Source organism: Mycteria americana, chromosome 1 (assembly GCF_035582795.1).
Source record: "Mycteria americana isolate JAX WOST 10 ecotype Jacksonville Zoo and Gardens chromosome 1, USCA_MyAme_1.0, whole genome shotgun sequence".
Taxonomy (NCBI): Eukaryota; Metazoa; Chordata; class Aves; order Ciconiiformes; family Ciconiidae; genus Mycteria; species Mycteria americana.
The window spans coordinates 64,975,721-64,992,769 of NC_134365.1; the positions used below are offsets into that span (position 1 = coordinate 64,975,721).

The 17,049-nt window shown below is 42.3% G+C and overlaps 1 protein-coding gene across 2 annotated transcripts in view; it reads right to left on the reverse strand.

The window, feature by feature from the left end:
* The window catches only part of BRAF (B-Raf proto-oncogene, serine/threonine kinase), an 81,631-nt gene extending 67,318 nt beyond the window's left edge, over positions 1–14,313 (reverse strand). The window contains exon 1 of one of the 2 annotated variants that reach the window (XM_075503358.1): positions 13,963–14,313. In XM_075503358.1, coding sequence (XP_075359473.1) covers positions 13,963–14,097 — 135 coding nt within the window. In that variant the 5' untranslated portion in view covers positions 14,098–14,313. Of the gene's footprint in view, positions 1–2,189; positions 2,269–13,962 lie in introns of those variants that run through there. The other variant, XM_075503366.1, reaches the window with a different exon arrangement.
* Between the last annotated feature and the right edge of the window lie 2,736 nt (positions 14,314–17,049).

The window sequence follows — 17,049 nt, forward strand, 5'->3', positions numbered from 1 at the left end:
GAGAATCAAACAGCCCTTAATGAGGGCAGAAATCTTCCTGCTAAGTTAATATCACGACAAAAGCAAAAACTGAGTGACTAATGAAGAAAACAAAAAAGTTTTGAAACTTATTGCCAGCTGCTGGGCTATGGCAAAAATGTTTTCACCTCAAGAAGCTGAAGTTAAAGTCTAGTGGAAGACAACATTGCTCAGAGGAGCTGAAAACGGTGCCCTGAATTACCTACTATACATCTGTGTACTAAACCAAGAGCCTTTCCACAAGTGAATCTTCTAGGCAAACTTCATATGGATTTCTATCATTTTAGAAAGGCTATTCACACAGTTAAAATATGCTGAAGGCAGAAGGAAATTTATCAAAGTCAACCATAGCAACAAATCATTACTTGTTGCTCACAGAAATGGAAAACCTATTTTGTGTGCCATATTCATCAAAAGTCTGCTGACAAGCTGAAAAAACCTTCACAAATCTAGTATTGACTAGCATATTCTATCCCTAATCAAGAACGCACAAGAACATGTACACCATGGCAAACTTCCAAGCGTCACAATTTCCGCTTAAGTGGCAACTTCTACTTATTTTTACTTACAGAAAACTTACCTTCCGGCTTCCCGTATCAGTGAATATGCTTATACACAGTTTTTTGTGGTCCATAGTATTCCTTACCTAGCTAGCTCCTTGACAATCAACCCCTGTGCAAGTATATTGCATTCTACTACACAGGATCTAGAACTACTTCAATTCAATTGAAGGAACTTGAGCCTTTTCCTAACTGGAATTTGGAAGCAGTGCTCTGTGCAAGTGACCTCATGCGACTCAAAAATGTCTGCTTCTGCACACCACAGTACCCACAGCTTCCACCTCTCAAAAAATACACCATACCTGTTGCACTTACACAGCCAGCAGAGCGAGCAACTTCAGCCTGTCTTTTCTCCTTGCAGACTTGCTCATTCAGATAACTCAGCTAAGTTTGCATCATGTGCACAAGCCCAGCCTTACAGGCTTTGAGCCACGACATACCCTCATCATCTCTGTGGAAAAAAAACTTAAGAATTAAATCTCTTGAGTTCAGAAGCACTCGCAAAGGTATGGGTTTCCTTCAACTGTCCAAATAAAACTTAAGTATACAAAAATGGCCTAGGATTTTAGTGTCTCATTCCCCATAAGCACATACATTCCAGGACAGCAGCAGAGAACTACCTAACAAGAAAGGCAGCAAAACCATGAAATATAGAATCCTTTTAGCAGTCAGTTCTGGACCAAAGAGCTTGTTCCTAGAGAACAGAATAAAACCAAGTTTTTCAACTAAATGCGTACACACAAATACCATTCCTTCCTCGAGATCTCACAGTAATCCCTTTATCCACACTTTATTCACATTGTCTCTAGAAGTAAAAGAAAACTGCAAAAGCTTCCTGGTCATTAAGAAAGAACAGACCTATTTTTTTTTTTCCCCTTATGAGCATTCCACTACACTTATGAAACTCCACACCTGTAGGAAACCATAAAACCACAACTGCCAAGTATCTTGCAGAAATACAAAAATTGATGCCAGCCTAAGAGACAGTTGCTAGAAATCTTAATGTATCCTGAAGTAAAACTGCAATGCACCTAGTACTGTCCACATGCAAGTCCAGTCCCTTCCCACAGGAAGCAGCATGGTTATTTGAGACACGCTGTTTCATTGTAGTTCCACGAAAAAGTAATGAATCCTTTACAGCCTGGATAACCTTATCATTTTTCCAAAAAAAGCCTCAAATAAATTTTTCTGTCCTATCTGGTAGCATTAGGTTAAGGTTATTCTCTATCACAAGAGATTAGATTTGATTCTCCTTTTAGTGCTGCTGACACAAGGAAGCTGACGCAGGCTAACATGGACACAGGCAGCCAGAAGACTGGAAATATTCCAGATATACTGGAATATATCAACTTGTATCTGCCTATTGTGGATAATTGTGCATTAATTTTGCAAATAAGCACTCCCTTGCAATGTAATAAAGATGATGACCTATTTCAAGCCAGAGGAAAGTCAGATACAGTAGAAGCCTAAATCTATTCTATTCAGGGAATGCTATGGCTCCACAACCGCGAGGCTATAAGCCACAAAGTTATTTTTGCATCCTTTGCTGCTTGTCAAAACACACAGTGCCTGAGACAGCACAAAGCAAACTATCTTTTATACTTTTTGCACCTGGCATCAGTACTCAAATCTTGCAGCACATCCCAGCTCTAAGCTCTATGATTCACATTTGGTAGAAGACACCCGAGAGGTTAAATCTATTCTGTAAAGAAAAAAAAAAGCCATTATTTGTCCAGGCACAGTATATCCTGCGTTTGGATTATCACACTTGGTGATGATGGGAGAATACTTTGATAGAACCAACTAGGTAATTTAAAAAAAATAAATAATTAAGCATCTGATTTGGAAACTGTTTTATAAGGAGGACAAAATCATCAATACCTATCCAGTACTATTCTAATCAGTCCCTTAAGGCTTCTTTCTTACAGAATCAATTCAATTGTTTGGTCCACTGAGCTAGAATCCACTTTGTCAGAAAATCCTTTAGAAAGTTGTCACGTATGAGATTGTTCTTAGCTGGACTAATGTCTTAACTAACTTGAAAGTGAAGCGTTAGAGTGAAAGAGAGGCAAGAGGACATATGAATGGGGTTAATAACTCAGCATCCCACCTCAGCATTCACATGTCAAGATGGAGAGTTTGCATTTTCCCAGTTTCTTTGCTGAAAATCCCTGTTACATCTTCCTCACATTTTGGTATCTTTTCCTGAGATACTTTCCCCCATTATCAACCTTGAATGGTGCTGTCCTCTTCTTGCCTCTTACAAAGCTTGCTTTTCATTTTCTGCACTCATCTGCTGGAACACATGCATACAGTAGGAAGGATAGGCCTTTCCTTCTTCCTATACTTCAGGCTCTAGCTCTTCTCCATCTCTCAACTTGAAGCTTCTCTCAACTTGCACATCCATTGTTTTAATTTTTGCATTTTTCCTACTCTCTGCTGGCTCTTCATGCCTACCGCATTTTCAACAGTGTAGTTAAACTTTTTATTAAAACAAGTAAAAAAAATACTAACAGCTGAAAAACTTTACTGACTTGAAAACCTGCTCGCAATGGGTTCCACATAAGAGTTTACACAAGCAATATGAACATCAACATTGAAGTGCTTTTCCTAGTTTCTCTTCCCCAACTTTTTATTAATGCTGGTGAATCAATTTTATCGCAACTCCTTTACAATATCTGAGATACAAACTTTGACAGTGTATTTTCATTGTTGGCTACCTAGACAGTTCAGAATGAGTCCAGTAAAATTTACAATCACAGAATAGTAAATAAGTTACGGACAACAATACCTGCAGAAGTTACTGCAGCCAAGAGAAAAAGGATCTGGTATCCCTTTTTCCACAAAAGTCTATGAACATATTTTTCTAGACCAATGAAGAACAGCCCTGATGAAGATGTATAATAGTATGTTCAAGAAAGAAAATCCTCAAGAAGAGGTACAACATTTTTTGTACCATCCTATCTGATGACTAGGATCATAACTAGGTCAGCTAATACAGTAATGTGGTCAGCAGGCATCTGCTGTAACACAGCAGTTAGTAAAATATTAAAAAGGCTTCAAAATTAAAACTGTTTTCCATTTAGCAGGTAACATTTTTTAGGAAGGAAAGGCCAATTCTCAATCCCCCATAACCAGTAATGCAGGTTTTCAACTGTGTCTGTTGTGACACTGTTCCCGTTAAGCAAAAAAAACCAAAACCAAACACCCAACAACTCCCTCTCTACTCCAAAAAACTAGGAAACATTTGACCAAGTTAATGCTCAAGTATCAGAGTATCATCTTTGAGGAGTTAGCAGCAGAAACTATTGAAAAAATAAGTGGAAGACTAACTCTGCGATTCTAAGATAAACACATTCAATAAAGACCTGCTTTCTTTACCAGAGGACTTCCACCACACAAAATCCTGGTATTACTAACACTTAGTTTTTACTTAATATTCTTGCATCTCTCATTTATTTGCAAACCGTCAGTTGCAACTGAGAGTAATCTATGTCTTTTCCTTTGTTTGATTCTAAATGCAAATTGAATTACTCATCATTCGGCTCTACTCTTAAAGCAGAATAAATAGCTTTTCAGTCTGTCAGGCCTTTGCCTCTTAAGTTGCCTCCTCTTGAACAAAAGGAATTCAGACTTCAAATGTTCCTTACTTCTTGTAAGTGTTTAAAAATGTTTTTTAAATACAATGATAAATTGTAAAGGATAAAGCTCAATAAACTCTACCCTTGTAACATAACCAAGGAGCTTCTCTACAAGAACAAAGTCACCAAGAGCCTTAGGCAGTGGTTGCTTTGCAGCTTACACCAACCTAGAAGGTGGGTGCAATTATCATATTGTCCTTGGCTATTTACCCCTGGTCCCTTCCTAACTCTTTCTCCAGAACTTAAAACTTTGGCTGAACCATTTCAGTATGCTAAACAAGCAGAAAATTGTTCTCTTTGTCAAGGTTAGTTTTCTGCCAGTCTAGTATGCTGAAACAGCTTGGCAAAGGACCCAGTGACCACCTGAGCTGGTGCAGAAACTCACCTTTCCTCTCTACAGCCCACAGTTAGATGGATTCAGGCTACCATGAAGCAGCAGCCTTCCTGTTTAAGTTTCAGCTCTCTTCCATTCCCCCACTTTTTCCATCACCTGCCATCTTTGCTGCTTGCTGCTAAGTAGAATTTGCCTCCAAGCACTATAAAAAGGAAAGTTAACAAATGTTTTCTACCACACTAGAACAGCAGAGTGTGAAAAATAAGAGGTGTCTGTATCCTTCATTTAAATCATTAACCACCAGTTGCATGGCTTTCTTTGATCTAACTAAATCTTTAATTCCACATTCCTCAAGGCTTTTGTGTTGCATTACTACTAGTCCCTTTTATTCACTTTGGTACTAATTCAGTAGTCATGAGGATCATGCACAGATCAAGTTCTGGTACAATTCACTGTGTTTACATTTATGAATTTAACAACTTCTCCCTAGACTGTCACAGGTTAAAAAAAAAAAAAAAAAGGAGGAAAAACACCCCTATCCTGATTTCCTAACTTATTTAAGAATGTAATTTTGCTTTAGAGAGGTAACTACCACAGACTCTCAACAAGTGTTAAATGCACACAGCATTTAAATTTAAAAAAAGACACCAGACTATTTCTCCACACACCTTAAGCTGAAGACAAGTCATATTTGTGATGGAAAGCAAGCAGCCAACCAGCTAATTACAATAATTGCTTATAAGAAGCAAACACTAGTTGAGCAGAGCTCTTACACAGCTTGGATCACATTAATTAAAATGGCAAAACAAATAAACTCAGTCTCGCCTGAACTACGGAACTTACTCTGCTCTCTCCTTGCCAGAGCACACAATTAACTAGACTATCCAGAAAAGATAATCAGCACCTATTTAAAAGTTCATGTTACCAATCTATAAAACAATTTGTTATACACTTTGCAATATTCCACCACTAAACTATTACTACACTCTGCATGTGTTTTCTACCAACTGGTCAGAAAACATAAGGCAGCTGGAATTGTCAGTCAAGTACAAATATATTATGTTTGTTCAGAAATATCTGTGATCCAATAAAGTAACTAAGGTATCCCATTTTTATCACAGAGGCCTCAAAACCTGAAACAGAGCAAATGTACTTTTTTTTAATTTGTAAAACACAAGTAATTTGCTCCCAGTCACAAATAGAAACTGCCACAGAAACCACATTCTCCTAAATAGAATTCTATGTTCTACTCAGCAGACCATGCTGCCTTAGTAACCCTAGTACCAACATGAAAAATGAAATAATTTAAAAGGCAGAATTGGCTCCTTGCCACTCATTGTAGAGTTAGGAGAGTTTAAAAAAAAAAATCCAAACCAAGATACAACAGCTACCACGGTAGGATGTTGTAAACATCCTAGTAGTTGTAGTTGTAAACAACCATCTAGTTTAGAAAACTGGGGGAGGAGGAGGGGGGAAAAACAAAAAAACCCCACCCCCGCTGCTGAAAAAGATATTTTCATTTGACTCAGTCAAACTTCAGCTGATCAAACTGGAGAACCATTTAGTACATAAAACCTGCTGCAAGATTTATAACCTGTAACTACTGAATCTAGAGACTGGAAAAAGTTACATCAATTTTCAACAATGTACATAAGCTTAAAAACATCACAAGAGACTTATTAGCACTTGCAAACTGTATTCTAGCAAAATTATGAAAATGCTTAAAGAAATCCTTTCTGAAAGCTACCTCAGATGACACTAGAGACTCACATTTAAACCTATATTACTTACAATTAATTAGAGAGAATGGTTGACCTATTGAGATTTAATGAATAAATTTACAAAACCAGTTCAAAGACTGAGGCACCAATATACAACCATCCAGTTCAAAACTACCAACTTCTTAGTCATAATGACGTATTTTATTTTGTGTTGATTTTATAGGGCTTTTCAAACACCATTAGTGAATAACTAGTACTAGAGAGATAAAAAACTATACACCCTACTCAGACTTCAGAAATGCCTACCCTCAAAACAATCCCTTTATCTGAGATAAAGTAAAAAAAATAAATTTAAAGTCTGTGCTCCAAATGTCAGAAAATGTTGACTGAACACAATGTAACTGCATTTGAAAAGCATTTACTACTTATCAGTGCATTTAACAACAGCTTTATTAATGACTGTACTGTTTAAGGGGCCTCACTACGTAACAGATGAAGATATTAGAGCTGGTATCCCCTTTTTGTGGTAAAAAAAAATTCCTAGCCACTTAGTTACGCAACATATTTTTGAACAGTAAGTACATTTTGTTCATTAACAACCTTACTTGTTTGCCTCCTAGATTAAAGATTTTAAAGAAAGTTGGTACCCTCCATGTAGAAATTTAATTGCCTTTTCATACTAAATTTTGTGCAAGTACACTGGGAGAACCCACAAAAAATTTTCACTTGATCAGAACCGTAGAAAAATAAAAGCTTCCTTCAGTGCCCAAACACACTCCTATGATCTCCTGAACTCAATATCGATAGCGTGGAGAATTCATCTGATACTGAGCACTATACCTGCACTGCACAACAAGCTCCATTTTGAAAAGAGTACAGGTTCTGTCTTCTGATCTTTAATGTTCACGTTGGTCAGGAGCGTCATGGTGGAATGATAGCTGGCAGCACTGTTCCCTGAAAAGCCCTGCCTGAACTGACAGCACCTTCAGACAATGGGAATGGTTAAAAATGAGACCTTTGCCTGTTTCACCCTTTTTTGCTAGGGTCCACATTCATAAAATGTCAGAAACAGAATAAAGAAAGGCACTGTTGCAACTCCTTCAAAACACACAAATGCTAAAAAGGTGGAGTAACAAGCCAAACATTTGCAGTAAGGGGTTTAAACAGGAAAAAAAGAAGAAAAGGCATGTAATTCTGCATCAAGCAGCCTTGTTTAACTTTAGTACTGGTCACAGAAGAGGAAATCAGTTGCATAAATACGTATTTCATCATTTTGGAAAGAAGCTGTGCGCAGGAGGGAAGATTAAGAGGATTCCATTGTACGCCCAAAAAGCTCAAGAGCAACTGGAATAAAAAAGCTGAAGCAAAGAAACACATATATTGCATACTGACTTCTGTATCCTGCACTAGCTGTGAGAAAGTAGCTGTGTTCACACACACAGATGTGTGAACAGTTAAAAATTACAAAAATCATCTCACACCTCAAAAAACTAAATACTGTACATAGAACTCTCAACGTGGTCAAAGCTGTTGGAAAAGTATACTTGCTGTACAAGAAGCTTATAGAGGACCTTCATGTCCTTGGTACACTGGCAAAACTATGGCGTGTAATCATATTTCTGTAATAGGTATGCTCAAAAGTAATTGTGACAGACCGAGTAAGATTGCTACAACCTAGCATGTGTAAGCTCAGGACCACAGAGATGTAACATGTTGGGATCTAAACCTGGCAAGTCCAGCTAAGGAAGCCTCAGATGAACAAGAGTTCTCCTTCAAATATAAAACATTAAGGCCAGTGCAGTTTCATGGGACAAAGATGATCTTAAAAAAAAAAAAGAGGAGTGGAAAGAAACTGACAATCCACCATACTACCGCTACTCTCCCTAACCACATTCCTTCTGTCTCCTACCTCACAAGAGTTTTGGAGCTCATTGCATGCCATGTTGAGGAGATTCAGTTCTCTAAGCTTGCAGAAAACTAACCCAGCAAAAGCGATGCCAATTTTCTTCAGCGTTAGTGAGTTGAATCAACTTAGGAAAGGACCTACGTGGTACTAAGTTGGCACAAGCGAGTAGGTCTGGCTGAGCAGCCAGGCGCAGGTACAGGAAACAGCAAAACCTCCCTCTCTGGGTGGCAGAGCACCACTTGATTGACTTCAGTGTAACCGCAGCAATAGGGAGCAGCATCAACCCTTAGGGACTATGGGTACGACAGAGCATTTCTAGTATATTGTACATTACACTGCCCTTCAAAAGCGAGTTGCTCAAACTGAAAATAAAACTTACATAAAACTTACGCTTGGCCAAAAAGCGTCGCCGAAAAACACTCTTAAACCTGAAGTAGCTTCTATGTAAGACTGGACTGGAAGAGAATTAGCCATTTCATGATCATTTGAAACCTTTTGTTTCCCTTGGAAGTACAAATTAAATTATGTTTCCTTCTCATTGAAATTCCCTCCAAAATCTTTCATGCAGTCAAATTTTCTATAGATACAATAATTAATAAAACTGAACTATAGATTTGTTACAAAATAACAAAACAGTGGAATATTGGAGCTTTAAGGAAATCAGGTTTTTTTTTTTCAGTTTGTTTTAAAAAATAGCTACCATCAAAAGATATTGCCATAAAACCCCCAAATCTCATTTGGTCTACAGTATTTTTAACTACATGCAACAAAAGAACTGCCTTTCCTAGCTGAACAAGTGTCAAGAAGGATATTATTAGAACAGCTTTAAAAATAAGACATCTTTGAGTTTAACAACTACAACAAAATACAAATGGGAATAGCATCAGTGGCTCAAGTAACAACATAAATTAACAAAAAACTCAGTACCAAACGCTTTGTATCCAACCAATTTGTGGATATCCACAGAGAAAAGAAACAAGCCTCCTGAGACATCAAAAGTTTTCAGAAGAAGCTACTACTCTATTAGGCAAGTTTTGTGTAATCAAACAAGCTACTACAGGACAGAGCTGTTAATCCTATTGCCTTTTGGGAAAAACATCATAAGCAGAAATTTCTTTAATAACCCCACTAAAATCAAGTATTTCAAGGTTATGTTCTAATGTTCGATCTACCTTGCCACAAATAAATCATAAAAAGCCTAAGGAAAAAAAGACTAGAGGTTACTGAAGTGATTGCCTTTTCTACACCTGGATCAACTTTCCCCCATCACTCCTGACATATGTTTGCCTGTGGAAGTGACAGAATCTATTAATGGACATTTTACAAATAAGGTAAGAAAGTCTGTTTTCATGCTTCACTATACCTAGCCATAAAGAAAAAGGTCTAATAGTAACGTGAAACCATCTTCTCTGCTACCATTTAAACTCACTACTGCTGGCAGTAATCGCCACAAGCCTGGAGAACAAGTTATTTGCATTCTTCTTTGCATCAGACTTGAAAATTTCCCTTTCTTTTTTAAACAACCTCTGGTTTTTTTTTTCTTCAGTCTTTCCTCAAAGCTCTGACCTTCCAGACTTCAGATCAGTTATTATTCTTCTCTAGACTCCCCTCAGCTAGATCATGTATTTCTTGAAGCTGTGACCCAAAGTCAGACATAGTATTCAGCTAAGGCCTTTCCCATGCTATGCAAAACAAAAGAATTATTTCACTTATCTTTCGAGATATACTCCTGCAGAATATTAGCTGGATATGAAGCATCTTGTAGCTAAACCTTAACTTGTCCTCACAATTGAATAGGATGTCATTCACAGACTATAAAGTTAGCTCAATCACTGAACACAAATGCACAACAAAACATAACTGAGATTCAACATAAAATGTATTCCCAAAACTACAAAAGCAATGAAGTAAAAAAAATGCTTATATCATTTCAACTTTCTAAATAAATAGCACATTTAATTGTAAACTCTTCAGAGAAATAGAAACTTAAAAGGAAAGTTATTCTAATTCCCAGCGTGATAGGTTCCCTAAATGTTATTGCAACAAAAATAACCCCAGGTTTTTTTGGTGTACCTACATTACTTTATGAGAACCCACCACTTACTTCATATTAAAAGGTTAGAGGCGCCTTTTCATTCTATGCATTTTATTCTTCTTCTTAAATCTGTTTTATAAGATTATGGTTTCTAAATATATAACTAATATTCATGCAGGATAAATTCCAGCATTGCTGCCTAGAAAACGATCAACCATCCAACAGCTCAGGCCCTCACTTCACAACCTTCAAAGTAATTTTCATCTTCCAAAGAGCAGTTCAGGGCACAAAGCTCCGAGTACAGAAAATCCCATTTGAATTATTTAATATTGCTGTAAATAATCTCTAGCAACAAGAACACAGCCTTTCCTCCCAGCTGTCACACACTCCTTACTATATCAACAACCCTGTAATACTCTGAAAACCTTCCATCCAAACAATCTCTTGTCCCGAGAACTCATCCTGGGGAAGAAGCCAATCTACGTGTCTCCGGACGCCAGCACTCATCCTAGGCCTCCCAACACCAGCAACTGAACGGTGAGCAAAAGAGGAAAATTTCTGCTAAATTCACTTGCCCCTACCCTTTTCAAATCCTTATGCCTCCAAGAAGCACCTATTTCCTAAATGTACTGTATGAGTGCAAGCTACTCTTACTAATCTTGAATTGTAATTGTCAGAAAAAATTGTCAGAAAACAATTGTAATTGTCAGAAAAAAATGCTTTAGCAATTATTATACTCTTATGTAATGACTTCATTATTAACGGAAGATTTTTAGCATCAGCAGTTAGGCTACTGAGGCAACTTCTGAAGAACTAAATTCATTATTTGATTAAAAACTGGCCATGAGTTGAACGATATGGTTCAAACTTGTTTTTCAAAACCCCAGCCCTTGAATTCGTAAGCAACACTGATGTAATTTTAACCAACACAGAAGCACTCGACTGTCTTGATAGAGAATACCTCCTTTACCAGAGGGCTCCAACTTACAAGTTTGTGTAAGACTACTTCAAGGTCTGTCAGAGATTCTTGTTGTCCACCCCTGTTTTAAAACTAGAAACTGAGTATAGAACTGAAGGTTTTCCTTCTGGAAATCAGGACGGCAGTTCCCAAAAGATTACAGGGAACTAAAACCTTTCCAGGCATCTCCTCAAAGTAAGTGAGATTATGCTCCTTGATGGGCTTCCACAGCAAGGTTACTTTTAAAGCTTAGATTTAATTGTCTTGAAGGAACGAAACAAAACACTAGAACATGTACTTATATTGGAGCCATGAGTCAGTTAGAAGCACTTCAGTATTTTTCTGACTTGTGTCACTTTGAATTTGCATTATACTTTAGGTTGGCTTGTTTTTGTATTAAGGATAGTTTCTATTTTAACTGTATCAGCAATTTTTTGGTCTTGAACTTTATTAAAAGTACAGGTTTAGATGAAGTAATAGGCATACTTATACAGCAAACAAAATTTAATGACTTACGACTTGAGGAAGAACTAGCTAACTAAGAACAAAACCACATCAGAAAATAAAAATTCTAGCACCAGCTCTGCCTTAGACCTTATGTTTCAGTATTTCCAATGTATAAGAAGTTTGCTTTTAAATAATACAATAATACCCCCCACACTTCCTAACCTTGAATATATGCACCCATACTTGTGACATACTGACCTCTCTGGCTGGCAGGTGTTCCAGATACCAGACTGCTCCTCTCTGTCCCCCGCTCTCATACAGAGATGCAAGATATTCAGGGGATGGGGGGAAAGCTACACTATGTAGTTTAGCATCTGGAGTCAAATCTAATAACTGGCACAGGCTAAAATATTTTTTAAGTTAAGTGACTTATGCCAGTTTCACAAACGCCCCCCTTGGTATGAAAACTGATTTAAAAAAAAAAATCTTGCCTCCTGCCACTGCTTTCCCTTCTCCTCTCTCTTGCACTGCAGTTTATTTACCCAACTCAGCTGTACTGATAGTACTGTTTCTAGGGCCACAATACAAACTAGTTATTGAAATAATTCCACAGAGATTTGGGTTTTTTGTGGCAGAAGTAACAGAAATTCAGCTCCATGCACAGCTGCACCAGCACAATCTGGGCGATAAAAGTCAGCGAGGAGCTTTTTAACCTCATTTTCCTGCTGGAAGAAAGCATTTGTTAAACCCTACTCTTTAGGTATTTAGGTTTCTCAACCAGTTGAAAGTTTCTCCTTACTCAGGAAAGTTAAGACCGGACTTGCATTACTCAAAGCATTTAATCACCCTGCTGGTTAGGTGCAAAATACACATATACTGCTGAGTTTTGCCTTCCTTCAGCAAGAAAGCCAGCAGCTCCTTAAGATGAGGGAATCAATCTCACCTCTCACTAACATCGATAGGGGCAGACTCCTTCCCTGTTCCTCCTTTCTGGCCGTCTACCCAGCATGAGCTCTAGTACTTGTCAAACTTCTCAAGTCATTAATTCCACTATAATCCACTATGCTAGTAATAAATAAAATGATTTAAAAGTTAGTCTTTTGCTGGTGAGTTCGGAGTCAAACTGGACCCCTCTGTGAGCTGATGATCGAAGCCAGCTCATTTTCCCTGCTGGAGGCTCTCCTCCCAGGGCAGCAAGGAGCGGTAACCTGGTGGGCTCAGCACCTCACAGGGCCACAAGACTCTGCTCACAGATGTGAGGTCCTGTACCGATTACACAGACACGCTCAGGAAAGCTGAGCTGCAATAATCTTCAGCAACTAACGCTCGGAACAAGAAGGCAGAGCTTCTGTATTTACCTCCAGAACAGACCTGATGCATGACATTTGGCAATTCGTTCTGACTTCGATGCCTACACTATTCGAATCTGCAAAACACCTTGTGTCGTTACGGCACATTTTATTCCACCTTCTGAAAACGTTTCAGAAGGGTTAGCAACTTACACTTTAACCCTAGGAAAACAGGTAGTACCGCTCGCTCTCCGTGGGATTGGGAAGTTAAGTAATATGCCCCAAAACACAGGAAGTATGTAAGAGAGACACAAACCAGAGGCCCAACATCCTCAGTGCCTGCAGAGCGCCCTGTCCGTTAACGTTTCCTCAGACTCCTGGTGCAGAAACGGTGAGCCGGGCCAACATCCACAACAGGAACCGTACCCACTCCTGTTTTTCAAATATATTTCGAGTGTTTCAGAACCACCAGGGGAAACCGATTACAAAACTCCCACACAAAAGCTTTACCGGCCACAGCCGCCAGGTAACAGCAAGCGTGACAGCAGGGGCACGGAGGTGGGCTTGTTTGAAACCAGACCGCGACCGCCACCCCTCCCCAGGCGGAGCGCGGCAGGGCGGGGGAAGCCCCGGCCCCCGCAGGCCCGGGGGCGCCGCCTCCTCACGGCGGCACGGGCCGCCCCCGGGACAGAGCGGGCCCGGGCCCCGGGCGCTGCCTGCGGGCGCCGGGGGGTGCGCGGCGGGAGCGAGGCCGCGGCGAGGCGCGGAGCCTCCCCGCCCCGACACTGCATCACCGCCGGCGGCTGGAGCGAGCGGCGCCCCCGCCGCCGGAGGGGGGAGGAGGCCGGGGCCTCCCCGCAGCGGGGATCCCCGCCGCCGGCCCCGCGCCTCACCCTGCCCCGCGGGGCCCCGGCGAGCCCCGCGCCGCCGCCGCCCCGGCCGGGCCCGTCGGCGGCCCCCGGGTGCGGGCCGGCCGGAGGGGGCGGGGGCGCGATCGGCGGCGGGGGGCGGGTGGCCGCTGCAGCCGCTGCAGCCGCCGCCGTGTGGCCTCACCTCCTCCGGGATGGCCGGGTCGCCGCTGCCCGCCGGGTAGCAGGCGCCGAGCGCGGGCGGCGGCGGCTCGGGCTCCATGTCCCCGTTGAAGAGCGAGGCCCCCTCCGCGCTGCTGCCGCTGCTCAGCGCCGCCATCTTGGATCGAAGCGCTGGGGCGAGGGAGGGGGAAGGGGGAGCCGCGTCCCCGCCGCCGGGACGCCCCCAGCCGCGACCCGTAGTGGGAGGGGGGAGGGGGGCGAGCGCAGATCCCGGCCCGCTCCCAGCGGCCCGCGCCACCGGGACGTCACGCCCGGCCCGTGACGTCACCCAGAATCGCCGCCGCCGCCACTGCGCATGAGCCGCTTGACGTCACCGGGAAACACCCTGACGTCACGGCGCGACCACCCGTCGCCCTGGGAACTCGAACGTGGGCCGCGGCCCCGCCTCCTCGCCGCGGCCCCGCCCCTCGCCGCCGCAGCGCCCCCTGGCGGCGCGGAAGCGCAGTCGGCGGCGCAGCGCGCTCCCGCCGCGGGGCTGGGGCCGGGGCCGGGGCCGGGGCCGGGGCCGGGGCCGGGCCCGCCGCGCTGGCAGCTGGTGGCGCGGGCAGGCGCGGGGGCGGGAGGAACCCGCTCAGAGCCGGCGGGAGCGGTCGGTCGCCAAGTGGCGGAGGGGCCGGCGGCCGGGTGCCGCCACTCGCCGGCCTGAGGGCCCGTCCCGGCAGCGGCCTGAGGGCCCGCGCGGGGAGCCCCGCAAACGGCGGGTGGAGGGAAAGGAGGTCTGAGGTGCCGGCAGGATTAAAATTAGGAACAAGTGGGATCTTGCGTGCCGTGTGAGCTCATCGTGAGCTGGAACAGGGTCGCGGTGAAAACGGTGACTAGGCAAGGGCGGAAAGGGGCCGCCGGACCCCAGGACTGGTCTGACATCATTTGACAAACAATCGCGGTGTGCCTTTGGGGTGAATCTTTATAGACACCTACCATGCGGCAATGGCAGAGATACTTCCAAAAATCACATTTTCATCTGAAAAATGTTGTGCCTACTCTAGTTATAACTAAAATAGTCGATGGCTAGAATTGATAAAACGTCCTTATTTTTTCCGCTGACAGCATTTAGGCCTCGACCTGCCACAAGCTGGTGCTTTGTTTATATATGGTGTTTCAAGCGAGTGAAGGGTCTGATCGCGAGCTCAGGAGAAATTGGGACCCCGTCCTTCTTGTTAACACCTGGCTCTTATCCTCTGGCCAGCTTTAGCCAATCTGCGGGTTTGGGAGCAGGTCCCAGATTCCGAATACGCGCATCCATCCTGTCTGCACCTTGTCTGCATGACGGGACCTGCACCGCCTTCCCGACAGCCTGGCTTACCGAGGGAGAGAGGTGGGCTCACACAGCAGGACCTGCCGTGGGCTTCGTTCCTCTGGTGCGAATGACGGAGCCGGGGTGGTGGTTAGGATGCGCTGGAAACGCCGCTCCCTCCGGCTCAGAAACGAGGGGGAGCTGGAGCCAGCAGCCACCGCTGCCCCCCAAAGCCTGCTCCCCCCGTGTCCCCAGTGCCCGCAGCCAACTTCCCTCAAAGTGGCGGAGTACTCCCGTTTAAAGTAAAAAATTGACCTGTGTCATATCCCCCTATGGTGCACCCATTGAAATGCCACTTGCGCACTTACAGCATTCACTAAATCAGGTATTTTAAGTTGCTTTCTTGCAGAAAAGGTTTTTATGATAAATACCAAATTGGTAAGAGTATTTTAATACATTGTAAAGAAAAGCTAACATATCAGAACAGCAGCAGGATTTCGGAGGAAGTAAAGGCTGCTGTATCACAACCTGATATATTTTATGGTAGTCAATTAAAACACTAAGTTGAAACATGCAAGCACAAACATCCTTATCTTTGTTTCGCTTCAGTTGTGAATATGTAACCATACAACCTCTTAATGTAATAATCCTGATGAGAGATTCGAGGTTTATATTTCACCTTTCACACTGGGGCCACTGGTGTGTAAAAGCGTTTCAAATTCAGTTCGATACTGGCAGTGCTGTAACTGCTAAATAAATGCAGCATCAATTTACTGTATGGGCACAGCAAAAACATGACGGAGTCAGGAATAACAGACCCTGTGGTATGGAGGGAAGGAACTTGGGGCTGAGGGTCTTTCCTGTAGAGACCTACGCAGGATTAAACACCTTCTGAACACAAATGAGAAATAAGCAAAATAATCTAGTTAATATTTAAATGGATTTTAATTGATTATCTGACAGGCTATGCTTTTCTGAGATAGGAGCCTAGGTTTTCCTATGACTGGTGGCCTGCAGTGCAGTCAACAAAAAGGCTGCACAAATATGTAAGAATCAAGTGTACAAACTAAGCGGCTCGCCAAGCCTAGAGATTTCTCTCTAATAGCCACATTAATGAAGAGGATAATTATCAGCCATTCCTGCTGTGTGATGGGAATGTGTAATAGACAGACTCTGGAAAATAACACACATGCCGGGGACTAAATGCTGGGACAAATATCTCTGAGCTTTGAAGGAAAAGGGGGCAGAGGTAATATGAGATGGCTCTCCCAGCACACAGCCTGTTGATGTTAATGGGAAAGCCACCAGAGTAACATGGGTTAACTAGGGTTAACTAACAGAGTAAGTCCCTTTGTTTCAATGAAATTTATACCAAGGGATAATTTAGTCTCAATGTACAGAACATAGTCATAGCCCTTGTTTTATTCCCCAAGCAATTTATGTCGAGGGCGTAACTTTAGCAGGGGAATTAGTAGGTTACTATCAATCTGTAACTTGTAATACCTTTCCCAATGCTTTTAGTAATCTTGTGTGCCTTTGTTACCGAGCTTCTGATTTTTCAGAAGATTTGCATTCATATAAAATATATTTGCTAGACTTTATTACATTGGATGTACCACCAGCAGAGTTGCAATTCTGAACCCTAATATTGACAACTGATGACCGAAACTGGGAACACAGCAGTTACCACCTGAAATACATGAAACAGATAGGTGGTACATGTTTTTGTTTTTTTTTTTAAATAAAGAACAGAATACTATTTAAAAAGATATTTGTGTTGGAACGAGACAGAAATCTGCTATTTATGCTATACTT